Genomic DNA, 21,127 nt, shown 5'->3' on the forward strand with positions numbered 1-21,127 from the left:
CGTCCGCAACCAGCATCCGCTGCACCTTGCCCAAGATGGCCCTCGTCCTTTCCTCCGACGGAGAGGCCAGAAGCGACACTGTGTCGAGCTTCGCTCCCAGAAACAGTGCGTCTTGCGCAGGCACCAGGTGGGACTTGGCGTAGTTTATGGAGAATCCCAGGTCCGTGAGTAGTTGGACGGTCCTTGCCGTGTGCTCCACGGCGAGCTCCTTCGTCTTTGCTCGGATGAGCCAGTCGTCCATGTAGGGGTAGACGTGGATGCCCTCTCGGCGCAGCTGCGCCGCCACCGGTGCGAGGCACTTGGTGAACACCCTGGGTGCCGACCTCAATCCGAAGGAAAGGGCTTTGAACTGGTAGTGACGCCCTTGGACCACGAACCTGAGAAACTTTCGGTGTCCCTTTAGGATGGGAATATGGAAGTAAGCATCCTCCAAATCCAACGACGACAGGAAATCGACCTCCTCCAGTTGACCCAGGACATGTTGGAGGGTGACCATCCGGAACTTCTGTGCCTTGATGAATTTGTTCAGTCGTCGTAGGTCCAGGATGGGACGCCATCCTCCCGTCTTCTTCACGAGGAAGTATCTTGAGTAAACTCCGGAGCCCCGAAGCCTCTTTGGGACGAGCTTGATGGCGCCCTTCTTGAGCATCGCCTTTACCTCCAAGAGAAGTTGAGGGACGTGATGTTCTTTCCTGGCCACAGGGGGGACGCGCAGGCACCTCTTTAGAAACTCGAGCGCGTGACCCTGAGCTAGGGCGTCCAGCACCCAACGGTCGGTGGAGATGGACTCCCACACGCTGACAAAGCTCGCCAGCCGGCCTCCCACCGGGGTGCTTCGGTGGGGGCCCGAACCCACGGCCGGTTCAGTCCTGCTTCGACGAGGCTTTGCCGCCTTGTCCTCCTTGGCGACAACGGCAGGGTCCGTCTGACTTGCCTTGTCCCCTGTAAGCTTCCTGTGACGACGAACGGGCCGCTTGACGGTAGGTGGAAAATCCGCCGCTGGAACCTTTGGAGGCACCCTGTTTGCCTCCGCCGCTCCGAAAGGGTGGCTGCCGTTGCTGGAGAACCCCAAGAGCCCGGGGCGTCTCTGTGTCCGCCTTGATGGCTTGAAGGGAATCGTCCACTGTTTTCCCAAACAGGCTGTTTCCGTCGAACGGCATGTCCAAGACTCTGGTCTGCACGTCCTGACGGAAGTCAGTAGCCTTGAGCCATCCACGCCGCCTAAGGCACACGCCGTTGCCCAACTGGCGAAATCCAGTGTCAGCGATGTCGGTCGCAATCGTAATGGCGTGGTCCGACTCACCTCTCCTTCCTGCAAGATCTCTAGGGCTTCCGCCCTCTTGTCGTCTGGTAGGAAGTCCAGGAGGGGGGCCAATTTGTACCACAACTCCCTGTCGTAGCGGGCTACGATAGCCAAGGCGTTGGCCGCCTTAATCGTAGTCGATGACTCTGCGTCCCATCGTGTCTAATTTCTTTCCCTCGCCGTCCGGCGGGGAGGTCGACGTAGAGGCCGCACCCCCCCCCGCTTTGTTCCTGGCCGCCGCGGAGACGACTGAGGCCGGGGTCTTCTTCTCGTACCGATCCCTTCTAGCCGGCGTCGTGGATGGGTTCTTGAGGAGGGCGAGGCCCTCATCCCAAATATCGTCTAGTAGAGGTACAGCGAGGACCGTCTTCCTCTTGGTCTCGTGCCGTTGATAAAGGAAACCTTCCTTCTTCTTCTCTTCCGGGCAGAGCTGGAAAAGCTCAGATGCCCTGGCGATCATGGAGTGAAACGATCCAATCTCATCGGGCGGGGAAGCCCGGGTGGGAGGTGACGACGGGAGATCCTTGTCGTAAACCTCGTCGTCTGTACCCGTCGCGGCCGTGTCAGTCCCCGTATCATCCCCACGTGTCGTGGACAGGGAGGAGGGCTGAACAGGGCGCGATGGCTGAAAAGGAGGTGGAGGATGAATCCTTCTTCTCTTAGGGGGAGGGCTCCCAGAAGGGCTTGGCTCCGGGTCCCCCGTCGAGAGCGGTTCCTCCGTTGGTGGTAACGGCAGTCTCGTCCTTATCTCCGAGCATAAGGACTGTATAGCCAACAAAATGGCCACCGAGTTGTCTTGCGGCACTGGTTGAGGGGAGTCCGACGGGCGGTCAGGAGCCCCGTCGGCACCCTCGACATTCTCGTCGTCTCCTACGTCGGGGTCCCTCCCGACGGGCTGGTCTTCTTCCACGCCAACGCCGTGGCTTAAGACTTCGATCAGCTCCTCCTCAGAGGTTGAGGCCGAATCCACGACGACCTCCTGCCCCCCCTTTTTCTTCTCCGTCAGAGGTTTCACGGGGGTCCTGTCGATGGGCATGAAAGAGGACACCCTTCGCAGTGGCAGGGAGACTCTGGGCCCCGAGGTCGCCACCACTGGTGTAGCCTCCACAGGCTGAGCCAGGGCCGCCGCGACTGTCTCGATAGAGGCCCTGGCCGGGTGGATTAAGGCTTTCACCACCTTAGGTGCGCTCACCGTCTTCTCCTTGGGGGGAGGGTCACCGCCTCGTTCCCCCTCCGATGGGGCCTTCGAGCTTGACCGGGGTCTCTCCAGGAGCTTCGCCGGGTGCTCGGCCTTCCTCTTACCCGAGCCAGAGCGTTGGCTCGTGGTTGATGGCGCCGGGGAGGATGCGCCCTGCCTGGCGCCCGTAGAGCCCGACCGTTCGGCGCTCCTGGTGCCAGCGGACTCGCGGTGCTTGGCCTTCTGTTGGACCCCCGTCGCCGGGGCGCCCTCAAAGGTCTTACAAGACCGCTCGGACTCCTTCTTCTTCTCGCCTGACGGGCTCTTTCCTTCCAGCCAGTTGGCGAGACGTTGATGGCGGTCCTTCATGGTCCGCTCCGACATATTGCCGCAAAACGCACAGTCCTTCTCCACGTGCGTCTTGTCCTCATGTAGGCAGTAAAGGCAAAGGGAGTGTTCGTCCTCCTTAAAGACATTCTGAAGCTGGCATCCAGGGCAGACCCTGAACAGCTTTCCGGGCGTCGAGCTTCCCTTCTCCTGGGCCTGAGAAACTTCTAGAGTCCTCCAAAAGCGTGGCTCGACGAAATCTTCACCCTTGAGGGGCGTAGACGAATTCGACACGGGTCCCCGTTGATCGGATGAAGAAACGGTGGAGCTTGAGGCTCTTTTGACCGAAAAAAGAGAAATTTTTCTGAGAAAAAACGTGAAAAAAGCACTAACGCTCGAGAGCAATAGCACGAGGATCCCAACACTTGAACGTGCGGTAAAAATCTGAAGATGGCTGCCAGAGGCGGGGCTTAGGTAGAGGGCAGTCATTGGCGGTGGTCAGTATGACACAGAGATCAGTGATTGGTTACTACTACGAAAGACAGATCAGAAACGAAACTGATACTGATTTTTTCTTTACCGAGGATTCCCAGCCTGACGACGGGGAATATTCATGAGCATGTGAATCCATGCCAGACCCCATGCTGGAGAAACAGGAATACTGCAATCAGCCAAACAATGCACAGAAACTATCGAGAACCAAAAGAGAGACATATGAAAAGAGGGGTTACGAATACCCTTGGGAGATAAGTGAGACATTGCGACAGAGAAACTCAAGAGAGGCAGAGGGGCCCAAAAAGACAAGTGAAGAACCAGTTCAAGGGTACACAGAGGCAGAAAATAGATGAACCTAGTTGGGAGAAACCCTCCCAAGTGGCAGAGAGGGATTAAGGAGGCATCCCTTCACCTACAGCAACTTGAACATTTGACCTTCTCAGGAACCTGAGACTTTATTTTGCAAACTTGGGTAACGTTTAGAACTTTAACATATGTTCAAGAACTGTTAAACAAGGGAGAAATGTTTTCTTCAGATAATCATTCCCCTCAAAATTCCTGAGGAATTCCTTTCAGGGATTCCTGGAAACCCTGAAAGAGATTAGGGTGAACAAGTCTGAAGGCAGGACACTCTGCCTAGTTTTTCAGTTATATTTTTCTAAGTGGCAGGCAGGCAGGCTTCCAGATAAGGGTCGTACTAGGCCTTTTTATGCATGAAAGTCTTGTAAATACAACAGCTTTCTTATTTACCTGCGTAAATTTACACACAAGTTTAGAGCAGAGGGCAGTGCAAAGATCAGGTTACTGGACAGGAACCAGAAAGCTTGATTTTGAATGCTTCTTTTGATTTTTATCTATATGGATGTAATTGCAAGCCATGAAGAAAAGCTTCTGAAACAATGCATTTCTCTGAAGTCTTTCAAAAAAAGAAACTGCACACTGTGATAAAGGGAATGGTTTCTTTCCATTCTGCTTCTGCTGTGTTGTGTGTAGATGCTCATGTAGCAAACAGAAGCACTGTGCATGTTTATTTTCGTAGCAAACAGAAGCACTGTGCATATTTATTTTCCTAGCATTTTAGGATTGTATAATTAATACAATGGAAAACTAAGTTGCCATTGAGAATTCATCTTTTGTAACAAATTATGATTTTTTTCTCCAGTCAAAGAAAACCAGTATTGCACAATTGTATTTTTAAGAGTTCCTGTGCTGTGTGCATAATCATGCAGAGGCAGATCATTTTTACACTTACAATTTAATGTACACTCTAATTATAAAAACAGTGTGTAAAATGAGTATACAGGGTTGTTAGGAAAACCTCCCATTCTTTCTGGATGGGCTGAAGAAAAAATCATCCACGGTACTTAAAGTGGAAATCAAGATGGCGCCGCCTTGACTCCATCTCCAAAGGCACCATTTACTGGTCTAGTCTTCCTCCAAGATGGCGACCGCTGATTCCCACAGTTCCTATTTAGTCACACCATTGGGAATAGGTAGGTGTGTCGCTACTTCATCCATTGCAGCATTGCCTTTACGCCTACCGTTTATTTTGGCTTAGGTGCTGTTCTAATGAATTTCGCTTCTCTCTGTTCCGATTCATTACTTCTGTTCTTCCCCATTCTATGCTTCTTTTCTACTTCTGTTCCCTCTTTCTGCCAGTCCCTGCCTACCCTGTTTACCCTATCCTGTCTAGTGTCCGGCTACCTTCTATCCTTCCTTCCCCCCTTATACCACCAGCTCGTCTTCCTCATACCGCAAGCTTTCTGGTCTTCGCACTTTCCTTTTTTCTTTGCTTTTATTACCGTTTGCTTACCTGCCTTTCCACTGCGTCTCCGTTCCACCTGTTGCTTATTCCTTTCAGTTGTTTTGTGCCTCCTCTCCGCCTTATCCCGGTAAGCTCTGGGTTCGTTTCCCTCCTAACATGCCTCCCATTCCTTCCCTTCCTCACCATCTCCTGCCTCCTTGGATTCCGCCAGCTCAAAATCCAGTTTAGAGCAGCAGCACCAGATCCGAATTGCTTCGTGTTCCTCATACAACCTACTCACCTTTCACTACAGGATCCAGCATTCCTCGCTAACCATTGCAACAGGATCCAATTACAACAATCTTCTACACAGCACTGCAGAGAGCCACTTCTGCCTGTCAGTCATGGGTTTTCTTCCCCACAAGGGTTTCCCCGAGGGTGCTGCCCCCGGGGTGCACTGAGGATAGATTCTGGCCTCTGGAAACTCTGCGGGACACACTTGTTATTCTTCAACTTCAGAGACCAACAAATTGTAAGTACTCACAACTGTTGCTAAGAACGGTCTAGTTTACAACCATTCAACTTTGCAGTCAATGGGGTACATTCCTATAAATGGTCAGTGGCAGCAGAGTCTTTGCTCACAATAGTGAGTGATTGTCATTACTCCAATCACAGGTGTTATAACCTGTCCAATCTTCAAAATTACAATTAAAACATCCAAAACCTGACTCTCCAGGAAGTGCAAGCACTAGTCAAAAACAAACAAATTAAAGTTACATTTGTAATTGAAAAAGAAACTCAGCAAAACCTGTCCCTGTGATAATCCAGATAGGTATTTAACTTTATGTAGCACTTCATACATGATTCGTCCAACTTCTAGGCACTGTGATTATTATACCTCAGTCGATAATCGGTTTACCGACCTCTGAAGGATGATAACCAATAAAATAGCTCAGCCGATTGAGTTCTCGTTGCTGCGATCTCTGCATGATCTGTAGGTTGCAGGTTCGAATCCCAGCAAGCCCAACTCAGCCTTTCATCATTTTGAGGTTGATAAAGGAGTACCAACTTCGGTTTGGTGATAATTGTGACAAATATGTTCCATCTACAGCGCTTTGCCAAAAGCACCATATAAATAACAATTTGACCATGATATTAGGTATTGAATTTAGCATGGAGTCCTTGTCTCTCTGCACTGTTGTATCATAACATTGGCATAACATTAGGTAGTAATAGCTCCAGGAAATGAGGACTTTCACTAAACATCAAAAGACAATTCTGCTATCAAACCTCAAAACACACAATACAATCATGTTTGCTTTACTATATAATTGGCTAGGTTTCTGTGTTTTCAACATTTAAATATATACAGAAGAGATCAAATGGCCAGACCTTTGAGAAATAATGAAAGGTGTATTCTGTCACAATGCAGAAATGGTAATGATCGCCATACAGTTATTGCACGTCGGCTGGATGTCGCATACATTTCACTCTCTTGCCAAAGAGAAAAGTCATTTTTACTCTCTTGAAATCACATTTACTCTCAAAGTTTAAAAATAGGGAGTAAAATACTCCCACCTATCTGGAGCACTGGTGGTAGGGCCAGTTTAGAGGATAGGTTTTGGACAGAGGACCATTTTTGTTATTTTGACTATTGATGAGCACTTTAGCAGGGATTGAAAGTAAGATTAGATGAGCAGGAGCTAAAAGCAGTTCCTTGGTATCCAACATTAACCAGTGAGCAGGAGCTACCACTGGGGAACGAGGAACTAGTACATATAGTTCAGCAAATCTAACTTCCACGTTAGATGCAAACGGAACATTTTGCCCATTATTTATGAACATATGTCATATATGCTTTATTTAGATGGAACATAACGCTTATTTATATTGTATCCCAAACGTGCAGAGTTAATGTCACATAGGTCAGCTTGTACGGTATTAGATGATCTGTGGAGCCAGAAGTAGCTCCTAGTAGGCTAAGCAGGCTTTTCTGGGTTACAAGCAGGAGCTAAATAGCTCCCAGCGCCCCTCAATTTCTAACCATGCTCAGTATAGTTTAGTTTGTTAGGAAGGGAACTCCCCTTTTAGCATTAGGGTGAGACAGGCCTTTGATAACGTGTCATCTGGTGCAAGGCTTTCTTCTGGCTTGCCACAGTTTACAATTGTTTTTACTCTCAGAGCTAGTTGAAAAGGCAGGACAGTATATGCAATGTATTTAGAAAAGGCATGCAGTGTTTAAAACAACCTTTCTTTGGTGGTAGAATGTTTGATCAACTAATCTTGAGCAAGTCAAATATATAGGTTAGTCGACTATGTATGCTTTTGGGGGTAGAAGTGTGGGAACCGAAAATAGGGGTGCGCAAAATGAGTCGAGCAATCTTACGATAACCAAATTAAGGTTGTTTTGAACACACAGAACCGTTAAAAACACCCACCAAACTTACTTAATGCAAATACAGTGCCCAAAAAGGCTCTAAACTGCACTGATGAATCCTCCAGTACAAAAGACGCATATATCTTTTCAAATGAATCATCACTGAATGAGGTTGAAAGTAAGAATCCATAAATAGTCTAAAAGTCTTCCTGCAAAATACACGAGATGTGGCGTAGTCCCCACTTGCCATCTGTGGGGCCTAAGGACCTTACTTCTTATTTGGGCTTCCACAAGTCACTAAAATTGAGTGATCAGAGAAATTCACCTCATCACCACAAAATGGGACCATCTTTGGAAAAAACGTATTTTGTACACAAATATCAAGCACTATATAACAAACACAAAAACTCTATTGCACTTTGAAGTACCTACACTAAATTCAGAGTTGTGCCACAATCTCTAGCTGCCTCAGTCTCAGACACTCTCCCTTTCTTTCTTTACCTCTTTCTAACTCTCTTTCAATCCCTCATGATAGCAGACAAACTCCCATAATGACATAAAGCAGTTGTGGTCCTTATTTAATTAACACGTAAGCATGTTTGTTATATTTCAGTGTATTTCATCTTTCAGGGAATTACAGCTCAATTCAATTTAGACTGGCAGAAAAAATGGGATTTCAAAAGCAAAGGGAAATTATCTTTAAAAAAAAAATGTGTTGAGTAATGTAATTTTAGTTATTATGAAAAAGACTTATCCACTGCACTTTGAAAGATTTAAATTTTACAAACATCCAAACATGACAAACTTTCTTCAAGAGTACTTTGTTATTTGGTGTCTAGAAGAAGCAACACCCCTCATCACAACATGTAATTTAAATACATGATTAGTCTTAAAATAAATGAAAGATTATGAGTGTTCACAACACAGAAGAAATAATCTTGAGATAAGAGCAATGTTTGGGCAAACTGGCCAAAAAACACACACTTCGCCTTGGGTTCCAAGACAACCTACTATGACTGCTTTATCATTGGCATTCCTTGCAACTCTCCCTGGCTAGCAGAGTTGTTAACAGAGGTTGAGGGTAATTTTGCAAAATCAGAGAATACCATACTTTGCGCTCTCTAAAATATACCCATAATCCTGCCCCAATTAAGATTCTGTGATTTCTCAAAAATCAAATCACAATGATAATAATTCATTGCTAGCCACTTAACAAGTAAGATAATAAATGATACAACATGCATAAGAGAAAAACTCTTTGGCTGCTAAATGGACACACCATTACATTAATCGCTAACTCCCGGAAAATCAATTATATTAATAACTGCTAGCAATACTTTCCTTTTTAGTTAGATCCATAAAACATGGTTTGTGGATTTTTTAATATACATTTATCATACAACTGCAGTCTTTCAAAGAAACAATGACAGTAGTTACATTTACATATTTAAAATTCTGGCTAACTATTTTCCATTTAACATACAACAAAGTTATTTCTTCCTGTATAATTATCATTCATCACTCAAAGATGGTATCTCTTTAAATAACAATACATTTGTTGTTAGAAAAACACATACACCCTGATGTTTTCAATAATTTAAATTTATTACACATTGAGGGTTATCCCAAGTGCAATGGATGAGCCTCAGACTGGGAGAGCTGCCTTTCTGATCACAGGTTCTCCCCGGTAGGTAAGTACCCTTGGGGGAAGGGTGGGGGGTTAATTCTGCATGTTATGCTGACTTACTGCATGTGCTTTGTAGTTTGTGAAAGGAAAATGTTAAACAATACTACAATAAAGTGCAATAAACACAAGCAGATAATCTTCAATTTCGAGGAAACTCAGGATAATAACCTGCTGCGTAGCCAGACAACATTCAATCATTCGGATGGATGAGGGAAAACTGGTTGAACCAAGATAAGATTGAAATCTTTAACATTGCCTATCCAAAGGCCCCATGCATATTCATTAAGGCTTTTTCCCATATTTCCAACTCAGACTAAACATACCTGCTCTACACAAAGAAAGATCTCTGGGCTTGGCTTTGTCTTTTGACTATATCCAAGGGCCCTCATTTATCCAGTGTTGTCAGCTCAGCAGATTATTCCAATTGCAATAAAACCTCACCTGAAAGCCTTAAGGATGGGCTCCATTGCCGTTAGCACCTGATTTGGGCAGCCTTTCTGCAGCTGAGGGAGCGCTCCTGGTTTCACTTTGACAGTTCAGTTCAGTAATAACCCAGCGTGCATGCCCAATAAGCCATGTAAGGCCGGTGGTGGTTTGCTTCCCCAGCCTTGCATGGCACATTGCGGATGCAGCCTGGGTATTGCTCTTGTGCCTCCCCACACATTCAGTGGCCGAGGAACACTGAGATGGACCCGCTCCAGCTGCACTGTGCATATCCAGGAGCCAAGAAGAACTCTCTGCTTTATGGTTCCTGTTGTAAGCTGCGCAGGAGCCAGTGGGTCTTAAATGCAGTAGACAGTGTGAGGCCGAGAGGAGTCGAATCCGGCATGGAGCTGCAGGTAATCAAAGCATTTGTATTTTAAATGGGTGCGTTGAATGAGAGTGTAAGTTGTTTGGGTGCGAGTGTGAAGGAGAGAAGAACAAGTTACTTTCTTACCTGGTAACGTTCTTTCGATGGGATGGTCCGACGACGTATTCCATATCTATGACAGGTAATGTCCACAGCTGTGCTGCTTTGGAAAATATTTGGCGTCTGCGTCCTGTGTCGATGACGTTGATGCGCCGTCCCAAGAGGACCTCCTCCGACGGCCGACGTCACCCGATGTGATAAGTAGGACGCACGACGCCCATAGCCTCAGTTATAGTTTTTCCCAGAACGTGTGCCACCAGTTTTCTGCCAGTCAGACACACAAGGCCTTGAGGAACGCAAGCTGCAATCGCAAAAGAAATTCTGCAGCGGGGAAGGCAGGGAGGGAGCGATATGGAATACGTCGTCGGACCATCCCATCGAAAGAACGTTACCAGGTAAGAAAGTAACTTGTTCTTCGAGGGGATTGGGTCCTCCAACGTATTCCATATCTATGACAGACTCCCAAAGCAGTACCAAGCAAGGAGGTGGGAAAGAATTTAGAATACAAATTTAGCATGCCCAATCAAATTGCGGAATAGAGAACTGCCTTGCCAAAAGCCAGATCTTGCCCTCTGATGGAATCGAGGGAGTAGTGACGTACAAAAGTATGTACTGAAGCCCAGGTGGCTGCATCACAGATGTGACAAATAGGAACTCCCCTCTGCAGGGCAGTAGACGCATCCACTCCCCTGGTAGAATGGGCCCGCAAGCCAGCCGGAGGATCCTTACCCGCCAAGCGGTAACACTCGGAGATAGCTAAAATAATCCAACGAGACAAAGTCTGTTTCGTCACAGCTTGTCCCAAACGCTTTCCAGCGTAACCAATGAAAAGTTGATCGTCCACTCTGACCCGGGACATGCGCGAAATATAAAAGCTCAACGCTCTCCTAGGATCAAGCCTATGGAGCCTCTCCTCTTCCTTACCAGGATGTGGAGGAGGATAGAACGCCGGAAGAACAACCTTCTGGCTCAAATGAAATTCCGAAACCACCTTCAGAAGAAAAGAAGGACAAACTCTAAGGACAACCCTGTCCTTATGAAACACACTGAAGGGTGGCTTAATTGAAAGTGCCTGCAACTCACTCACTCTGCGAGCGGAAGTAACCGCAACCAAAAACACAGTTTTCAGAGTTAACAGCCTCAAAGGGCAAGAATGTAAAGGCTCAATCGGAGCACCCATAAGAAACTTAAGAACAAGGTTCAAATCCCAACCTGGCACCAGAAAAGGTGACGGAGGGAACAGATTAGTGAGCCCTTTCAAAAACTGCGAAATTAAAGGAATCTTAAAATAGGAACACTCTTCAGACGAGCGCTTAAATATGGACAGCACCACCAGGTAACCTTTAATGGTCCCCACTTGCAAGCCCCTGTGGGCCAAAGAAAGCAAAAAAGATAGAACCATGGGAATGTCACATTCAAAAGGATCCACATTCTGAACTCTGCACCAGTCGCAGAACTTTCTCCAACGGCAACGGTACAGAGACTTTGTTGCCGACCGCCTGGCCGAGAGCAACACCTCCATCACGTCTTCAGGGAGGTCCCAATCCTTATACCTCAACCTTTAAGAAGCCAAGCGTGAAGATTGAGGGATCTGGGGAAGACGACATGGAAGGCAGATGGACAAGTCTAGAAGGTCTGGGTACCACGTCCTCCGGGCCCACGCCGGAGCAATGAGGATCATCCAGGAACCGAACCTACGTAACCTCCGCAGTACTTGCGGGATGACGGGGACTGGAGGAAACGCGTACAGCAGTGGGAATGACCACTCCACCACAAACGCGTCTCCTAAGGCTCCTTTTGGAGGAAATTCCCGCGAGCAAAACCTTTCGCACTTCAGGTTGACGCTGGAGGCGAAGAGATCCACTTGAGGGGTCCCCCAAAAGGCGAAGATCTCCAGGAGAATCTCCTGAGCCAGCTCCCACTCGTGAGAGATCGTGCTCTGCCTGCTCAGAGCGTCCGCCGTCTCGTTGTCGTCTCCGGCCAGATGAACAGCCGAGTTCGAAACTTCCTGCTGGATGGCCCAGAACTCGAGCTGCATCGCCTCTTTGCACAGCAGAAGTGACCCTGCCCCCCCCCCTTTTTGTTGAGGTAGTGCATGGCCACCGTGTTGTCGGTTATAATCGGGACACTCTTTCCACGCACAGTCGGCAGAAAAGCCTTCAGGGCTAGCCTGACAGCCCTCAGCTCCAACAGATTGATATGGAGTCTGGACTCCGACGGAGACCAACGACCGCTGACTGTCAACTCGTTGGCATGAGCTCCCCATCCCGTGAGGGATGCATCCGTCACGATCGTCACCTCCGGCCAGGGCAGCCAAAATGGGGCCCCCTTCATCAGATTGCCTTCGACGGCCCACCACAGAAGGTCCCGGGCTACCGAGGGCGGCACCTGAACAGGGTCCGACAGCCTGCCGGAGGACAGACCACTGGAGCTTGAGTGCCCACTGCAAAGATCTGATCCGCAGACGAGCCTCTGGCACCAGAAGAATGCAGGATGCCATGAGGCCGAGCAGTCTCAAGAACTCGGACGCTGGGAGATCCTGGGCAAATTGAAACTTGTTCACCATCTGCTGAATGTGAAGAGCCCTCACCTGAGGAGGAAAACACTGCCCCAGGGACGTGTCGAGCACTGCTCCGATGTACTGGAGCCGCTGCATTGGTGTCAAATGGGACTTCTTTAAATTGAGGGAGAAGCCCAGCCTGTGAAGGGAGTGGCAGGTGACGGACAGATGATCCAGGACTTGCTCGGGAGAGCTCCCCCTGATCAACCAATCGTCCAGGTAGGGGTAGACGTGAATCCCCCTTTCCTGAGATGCTCTGCCACCACCACCATGAGCTTGGTGAAAACCCTCGGGGCGCAGGTCAATCCGAACGGCAGGACCCGAAACTGAAAGTGCGAGTCGCCAACCGCAAACCTCAGGTACTTCTTGTGCCTGCGATGAATCGGCACATGGAAGTAAGCATCCTTGAGGTCGAGAGACACCAACCAGTCCTGAAGTTGAAGGGCCTGGAGGACTTGAGAAAGAGTCACCATCTTGAACTTGTCCTTCCTGAGGAGTTTGTTCAAACCGCACAAGTCCATGATGGGTCTCAATCCCCCGTCTTTCTTCGAAATCAAAAAATAAGGGGAATACCATCCCTTGTTCCTCTCCGCTACAGGCACCAGTTCTATGGCGCCTTTCTCCAGCAGGGCTTGAATTTCCTGCGCAAGGAGCGGATCCGGACTCTTCAAAGAGAGGTTCCGTGGTGGATTGTCGTGAGGCCTCTGCCGAAAAGGAAGACAGTAGCCGTGGGTTATGATCTCCAGAACCCACACATCCAAAGTAGTGGCTTGCCACTCTACAAGATGCTGCGCCAGCCTTCCCCCAACCGGCAAACCATGGGACCTGGCTTCATGACTGAGTGGTAGCGGCTGCGGCGTTGCCTGAGGGCAAAGAGGCAACTGCCCGAGCGGCCTTGGCACCTCGAGTACCTTTGTTTCCACCTCTGGCACTCTTACGATGGCCTCTTTGACTGCTAGCTCCCCTCGCTTTACTGAAGGACGAGTAATAGCGAAAGGAACCTCCCCTCCATTGCTGTCCCCTAGGAAGAAAAGGCGGAGGTTGGCGAACTGCAGCGCCCAACGACTTTGCTGCAGCTTTGGAGGTCTGCAACCTCTCAAGGCTCTCGTCAGCCTTGCTGCCAAAAAGGTGTTCACCGTCAAAGGGCATGTTGAGGAGCCGGGAGTGCACATCAGGAGCGAACCTAGACTTCCGCAACCACGCAAACCTGCGTATTACGGTGCTCGCCGCCATGGACCGGCTGACACAATCTGGCAAGTCCAAACCCGACTGAACGGCCTCACACATGCCATCCTGAACCATAGCAAGGAAACCATCCCGTTCGTCCCCTTCGGGAATATGTTCAGCCGCTAATGCAACACAGTTCCACAGAGTGAGTGTGAAACGAGACAAGGCACATATGGAGTTGGTCGCCTGAAGCGCCATACCCCCTGAAGAAAACACTTTCTTCGCCCAGCCGTCAAAACGTTTGTCGTCCCTATCCGGAGGGATGGTAGGATACGACGCCTGCTTTGCCGGGGCCGTAGCCGCCTGCACCACCAGACTCTCTGGAGTGGGGTGCCTAGACAAGTAGCAGGGGTCGCTACTGGCTGGACGGTATTTTCGCGACAAAGACTTGCCCACTGCCGGGAGACTCTCCGGAGATGTCCAAGCCGCCGCCACCCTTCTCTGCAGAGCCATATGAAACGGCAAAACCGGGTCAGTGGAGGGACCAAGATCAAGGATGTCCGTGAGATTATCCTGAACGAACTCCCCTGGGGGAGCAGACCAACCCAAGTACTCGGTGACCCGAGACATAAGGCGCCGATATGAAGAATCAGCATGAGTGCCAGGCTCCGGCCTACAAAACTCCACCTCCGTAGAGGTGTCCAGTCCACTGGCATCATGCAGCGACTGCCTCAGGTCATCAAACTGGCTATGGCCCGAGATAAGCTCATCTGGAACCGTAACCGGAACCAAGCCGTCATCAGAGCCTTCATCATCCTCTGAAATGTACTCCAGGCGGGGAGAGGAAGACCCCTATGGACCAAAGCAGTGCCTGACCTTAGCCAGAGCCTTCCTAGGGGCGAATCCCGTGCCACGGGGTCCCTCCGACACCACCGCCTCGAAAGGCGTCGAGGGCGCCGAACGAGTCGGCGTCGGCAGAAAAGGCGTCGACGTCGAGCAAATCGGCGTCGACGTCAGCTGCAGCGCCGCCAGCATTGGCGGTGTCGACACAGGCCTCGAAGCCGGAGCTCCGAGCGTGTCTCTCGACGACCTAGGCGCCGGCGGCATCGACGACCCCCTCGGAGGCAGAGCCTCGAGAGAAATCGTCGACGACCTCGGCGCCACAGGCGTCGACGTCTTCTTCGAAGACGGCACAGGGTCACGTGGTCTCGAGCGCGTCGAGGACCGAGACCTGGAACGGGCATGTCAAGAACGGCTACCCTTGTCCGAGCCGTGCCGACCACCCGAGCCCGAAGGCGTACGAGCGGTGTCTCTCGACCGGTGCCACCGACCCCACTCGGAGGCGCGGACGGACCGGTGCCCTGCGATTCAAGAATCGCTAGCATCTGTTTCCCGAAGGAAGCCCATTCCTCCGGTGTCGCTTGCATGGAGGGATAAGCGACCCGCCGACGGAAGAGGACGGGGAAGGCGACCGATGCCGGCGCTTCCGGGAATGCCTCGAAGAGGCGGAGGAGTGGCGAGACCGACTCCTGGAAGGAGACCCACTGGACTTTCGACGATGACGCGGAGAGTCGTCCCTCGAGCCATCTGTCGAAAGCCCCGCAGACCTCGACTTCCGGGGCTTAGACACCCGGCCTACCGACAGCTTCTTCTTGCGTTCCCTCAAGGCCTTTGCCGTGAGCGACTGGCAGTCGACACAGTCGTCCGTATCGTGGGCCTCCCCGAGGCACCAGAGGCAGGCGTCGTGCGAGTCCGTGACCGACATCTTGGACCCACAGTCCCCGCATTTCTTGAAGCCCGGACGCGGGGTTGAAGACGAAGTAGACATCGCCACGAACAGGTCTTCACAAAAAACCGAACAGGTTCAACAAACCGAGAATTGAAAACAGCAAACTCCAAAGAGTCGAGGCGTACCGAGATTCACGAAGCGAACACGTTCGCGGAAAAAACGGAACTGAGGCTATGGGCGTCGTGCGTCCTACTTATCACATCGGGTGATGTCGGCCGTCGGAGGAGGTCCTCGGGGACGGCGCATCAACGTCATCGACGCAGGACGCATACTCCAAAGATTTTCCGAACCAGCACAGCTGTGGACATTAATTGTCATAGATATGGAATACCTCGGAGGACCCAATCCTCTCGAACATATAAATGCTGTTTGGGTGCCTAGTGCAGGTGAATGTGAGAGTGAATGAAGAATGAATGATGAATGCTGATGCATGCTTGGGATACGAGAGTGAATGAGGAATGGATGCAGAGTGAATGAAGAATGAATTCTGTATGAATGCTATTGCGTGTGTTGAATCATGGTAGAATAAAAGAAGAATGAATGATGCATTGTGTGCCAGAACCTAGAAGCAGGCCTCTGATTGTGGGGTAGGACAAGGGGAGTGATAGAAGCTCCAACTGTGTCATGGCATTTTTTACTGGACTTCAGGTTGATACCCAGCAAAAGAAAAACGCCATGCAGAGGTGAAGGCAGCATAATGAGTGTACCTACATGGCACTGGCCCACATTGGTGGGTCCAGTCTAGACATTTCCTTACTGTGATATGTTTGTTTTTTACAGGGCATCAATGGTGAAGGCAGCGTAACAAGTTTTCCTAAGTTGTACTGGGCCAGCGACGCTCTACATATCCAGGAAAACGAGTACAATTTTTTATAATGTAGTTTTCAAAGGACCGTTAATTTTTCACTTCGAGGACAGCATACCCATGGTGACTCGATCCTTGGGGACTACATCAGAGAGGTGAACCACTCAGGACTCTACAAGTAAGACATAATATACGCAAGGTGGAAATTACTATACCAATGCTTAATCTGAGCTGCTGTATACGACCCAAACATTAGTTTTCCAACGGAAACCAGAGACCATTTAGCAAATATTAATAATTTGCCATTTCATAACAGTATTTAAAACAAAATGTTTGTGGGATTACCAACATTGTTTCGAAGGAAGTTAAATGTAACTGCAATGGGGGGTGTTATCAAGAATAAACAGAGAGCGGCGTGTTGTGTGTGAATACCTGGAATGCAGCTCTGTGCTTCCGTTATTGTATTTGCTTCCTCTTTCCCAGATTCCAAAGTCAGGTACACGATAAGCTCTTTCCACACAGAAGACCAGATTTTGAATAAACGACACCTACGAAGGGGGAAAAGGGGGAAATCAATTTCAGGTGAGCAAACATTTAGTCATTATATATTACATGGCACTGTAAAAGAGATGCACATAAAGGGGCTTCCACGAAAAGATGAATGATGCTGCTAGATGGTTTGCGATTTTGCCCGTTAAAAGTGTCTAGTGGCCCCATCTCCCACTCCCTTTCTCAAATCAACAAGATCTAGATTACTGTGTTGCCTTTTAAACATCCCAGACAGGTTACATTTCTGTAAATAGTAGTGTTATAATATGCTGATACCATTATAAAAACATAGGAATGTGGTTGAAAGACATGCATTACTCACCATAATAGCAATACTGATTTTTGTATCTGCTTAGATTCACATGCTGTGCATATAGTCCGACATCTAGTGGTAATTGCGGAGCATTGCATCTTTCTTTCGAAGATCGAAAGGGGAAGTCGACATGGGTGGAACTTTCACACTATCCCTAACGTGAAGTGTACCCAAAATCCCTCACACGTCGAGGTCCCTCTGATTGTGTTTTTTCTGCCGTGAGGGAACCTTATAGTCAGCGTGAGTGAGTACAGAAGAAAGAAGGCATAAGATTTCTATGCTCCTTCTACTCCATGAGGGGAGGAAGGGTGGGCGCATGTGAATCTAAGCAGATACAATAAGATTTCTATGCTCCTTCTATACTCCATGAGGGGAGGAAGGGTGGGCACACGTGAATCTAAGCAGATACAATCATCAGAAATGCTATCACAGTGAGTAATGCATGTCTTCTGATGATGGTTAATCTGTTTAGAATCACACGCTTTGCATAGACTAGTGTGCGGTACCCAGAGATGGTGGTGGGATGTGTGAAGGAACAGTAGCAAAGAGATGTCTTAACACTGCTTGTCCCACCTGAGAATCAGACCCAGAGTGAGAATCTAGGCAATAGTGTTGTGTAAAGCTGTGTTACACATGGACTCAAGAGGAACATTTACAATTAATGCTTTGGTAGCCACTGTGCCCCCGAGTAGAGTGTGCTCTAGGTGTTAAGGGCAGATCTTTCTTGGCAAGGTGTAACACAGTGTGATGCAGCTTACGATCCACTTTAATAAAGCTGACTTTAAAGCTGACTGAGAGACAGGGATCCCTTCTCTACCAGCTGCCACTGAAACGAAAAACTGGTTTGTTTTTCTTAGTGGTTTAGTCTTTTCCAAATAATAGATAACCACTCTCCTCACATCCAGTGTGTGAAGGCCACTTTCTGCCACGTTAGTGGGATTCTGGAAAAAGGTTGGTAGTTCAATGGACTGGTTTACATGGAACTTTGAAATAAATTTAGGCGCAAATCGTGGGTGAGTGTGCAGGATCACCGTATCTTTGTGAATTGTGATGAATGGGTCTTGATCTAAAATGGCATGCAGTTCACTAACTCTCCTTATCAATGTGATCGTCACCAAAAAGGCGGTCTTGTAGATGAGTGCTTTAAGGCTAGCCTTGTGCATTGGTTCAAAGGGAGGCCCCATTAGTCTGGTAAGTACAACTTTCAGGTCCCACCCGGGAGTTGGGTTGGAAATAGGGGTATGAAGTCTTTTTACCCCTTCCATAAATGCTTTAATTACTGGAATTTTCCACCATTAAATCTTCTTCTGGGACATAGTGTATGCTGAAAGTGCAGCTAAGTGGACCTTTAGGGAATTGAAAACCAGATCTGAATCTAACAGGTGTGTTAGGTACAGGACAATAAGTGTTGGTGTGCATTAAACAGGATTGATGCTTTTGCCATTATACCAGATGACAAAGTGTTTCCATTTGCTGGAGTAGCAATGCCTGGTATAGATTTCCATGCTTTCTTAAGTATGTCCATACATTTATGAGGGAGTTGTAGGTGCCTGAACTCCATGACTTCAGGAGCCAGGCTGCTAAATTGAGAGCTTGAGGACATGGATGTAGTGCCTCCCCCTGGTCTTGTGACAGCATGTATTAAGGGCATGGTAACTTCCTGGGAGGGGAGAATGACATTGCCACACGTTGAGAGAACAAAGGATGGCGGGCCCACATCGGGGCAACCGGGATCATTTTGACTGGCTCTTGGTGCATTTTGTGCACTATCCTGTTGAGCAGGGGAATCTGGGAAAAGCCTAGACAAATTTCACTGACCATGTTATCCAGAGACCGTTCCCCTTGGAGCGGTTCCAAGGGTACCTGGAGGCGTAATCTGGACATTGTGCGTTCTCCAGAGTTGCGAACAAGTAGATCTCTGGGAAGCTCCAGTATGCGATGATGTTGAGTACGTGTCCTCGTGTAGTTGCCACTTGTGCTCTACGCGTAGGGGGAAGTCTATGCTAAGTACATTTGTCAGAAGATTGAGTTCCCCTGGAACGTGTTGTGACAGGAGGAACATCTTGTGTTTGAGAGCCCATTTCCATATGTTCTGGGACAGTTTCGACAACCCTAGAGACTGAGTGTCCCCTTGTTTGTTTAGGTAATACATGAACGTAGTACTGTCAGTGAGGACTAGAACGGTCTTCCTCTGGAGGTGAGTTTGGAAAGCCTTCCAGGCCTTGAATACTGCTAGCACTTCTAACAAGTTCATGTGGTTGGAAGCTACTGTTGGGGACCACATGACGTGTGCTGTCTGATGAAAAAGGTGAGCCCCCCACCCGGTCAGAGATGCGTCTGTAGTGAGAGTGGCTTCTGCTGCAGGGGTGGTGAATGTTTTCAGTTGTAAGAGGTTTTCCCTTGACCACCACTGCAGAGACTGAACGAGGGCTGCCGAGACAACCACTAGATCGTCCCATTGAATGCTGGCCTGACACCATTGGCTCGAGAGCCACTCTTGCATAGGGCCCATGAACAGACGTGCGTGTGAGACTAGGCAGATGCAGGAGAACATCTTCCCTAACAGTCGTATGCCTTTCGTTACGGTCACCTCGTGACTGGCTACATAGTGAGGGATCTGGAACAGCATGTTTTGAACCCTCTCGTTGGAGGGAAAAACGAGGATGTCTTTGGTCCAAATTAGAGCCCCCAGAAACTGTTTGACTTGGCTGTGGTCTAGGCTGGACTTTTTCTTGTTGACCGAGAACCTTAGGCTGAAGAGGAGATCTACTGTCTTCTTGGTATTTGAAAGGCATGTTCCGTACAAATTCCCTGTTATTAGTCATCGAGATAAGGGTAGACTGGGATGGACTACCTGCGCAGGTGAGCAGCTACTACCGCCAGTATCTTCATGAACACCCTTAAAGCTGAGGCAATGCCGAAGGGAAGAACCTTGAACTGATAAGTGAGTGTCCTCTATCATGAACCGTAGGTACTTTCTGTGCGCTAGGAACATTGAGATATGAAAATATGCATCTTTCATATCCAAAGTGGCCATGTAATCCCACTGCCTCAACAGTGGGATTACCGCCTGCAATGTTGTAATTCTGAATTTTTGCGGTTTGACATACTTGTTCACTGGGCACATCCTTTTTGGGTACAAGGAAGTACACTGAACAAATACCCTTGTTTACCTGTTGAATGGGGACGACTTCTACGGCACCCTTCTCCAGAAGGATCTGCACCTCTTCCAGCAGGATTTGCAGGTGTGCTGGCGATAGGCGTCTGCTCTTCGGTGAGTGATATCGAGGGGGCCGGTGGAACTCGATACAGTAACTGTGGGTGACGGTCTTAAACACCCACTGGTCTGGTGTGATCCCCTCCCATGCGTGGATGAATGATGACAGACGTCCAACGAACGGGGAGGCATCGGAGGTGACCCGAACCGGCAAATCACTTTGCGTTGGAGGCCGGGGAGCCTCTTGGTGTAGAGTTCCTGCCTCTACCCTTGCCTCTGCATTGGCCTCTCTGTTGGTATTGGCTGTTTCCAGATGAGATTTGGCCGGAAGACCATGGGGTAATTCCAGGGCCATATTGATTATGGGGAGACCGTGAGAAAGACTTATTGCGAAAGGAACGGCAAGAATTTGAGCCTCCTCGCTGGTTGAAGGGCCTGGCTGTGATTTGGCTGAGGGACTTGAGTGTCTCATAGTCTTTCTTAGCAGTCTCCAAAGCGTTGTCAACAGGTTTGTTAATCAGAGAGGACTGTGTCTCTGGTTTGAAGCCCGAGTTCTTCAGCCAGGCGCGTCTCCTAAGAAGAGCCCCCTGGGTTAGAGTACGTCCCGCAGTCTCAGCAGCGTCTAGAGTGTTCTTTAAATTATTATGGGTCACATGTCAGCCCTCAGTCACGACTAGCAGCAGGCGTGATCACGTGGGCTCTGGGAC

The 21,127-nt window shown here is 49.0% G+C and overlaps 1 protein-coding gene across 7 annotated transcripts in view; it reads right to left on the minus strand.

The window, feature by feature from the left end:
* The window catches only part of PHKB (phosphorylase kinase regulatory subunit beta), a 2,092,963-nt gene that overhangs the window by 1,312,560 nt on the left and 759,276 nt on the right, over nt 1–21,127 (minus strand). For all 7 annotated transcript variants that reach the window (XM_069607056.1, XM_069607058.1, XM_069607055.1 and 4 more), the window contains one exon: nt 16,774–16,889. In XM_069607056.1, the coding sequence (XP_069463157.1) occupies nt 16,774–16,889 (116 nt within the window). The remainder of the gene's footprint in view (nt 1–16,773; nt 16,890–21,127) is intronic.

Source organism: Ambystoma mexicanum, chromosome 1p (genome assembly GCF_040938575.1).
Source record: "Ambystoma mexicanum isolate Mex_15411 chromosome 1p, UKY_AmexF1_1, whole genome shotgun sequence".
NCBI classification, from domain to species: Eukaryota; Metazoa; Chordata; class Amphibia; order Caudata; family Ambystomatidae; genus Ambystoma; species Ambystoma mexicanum.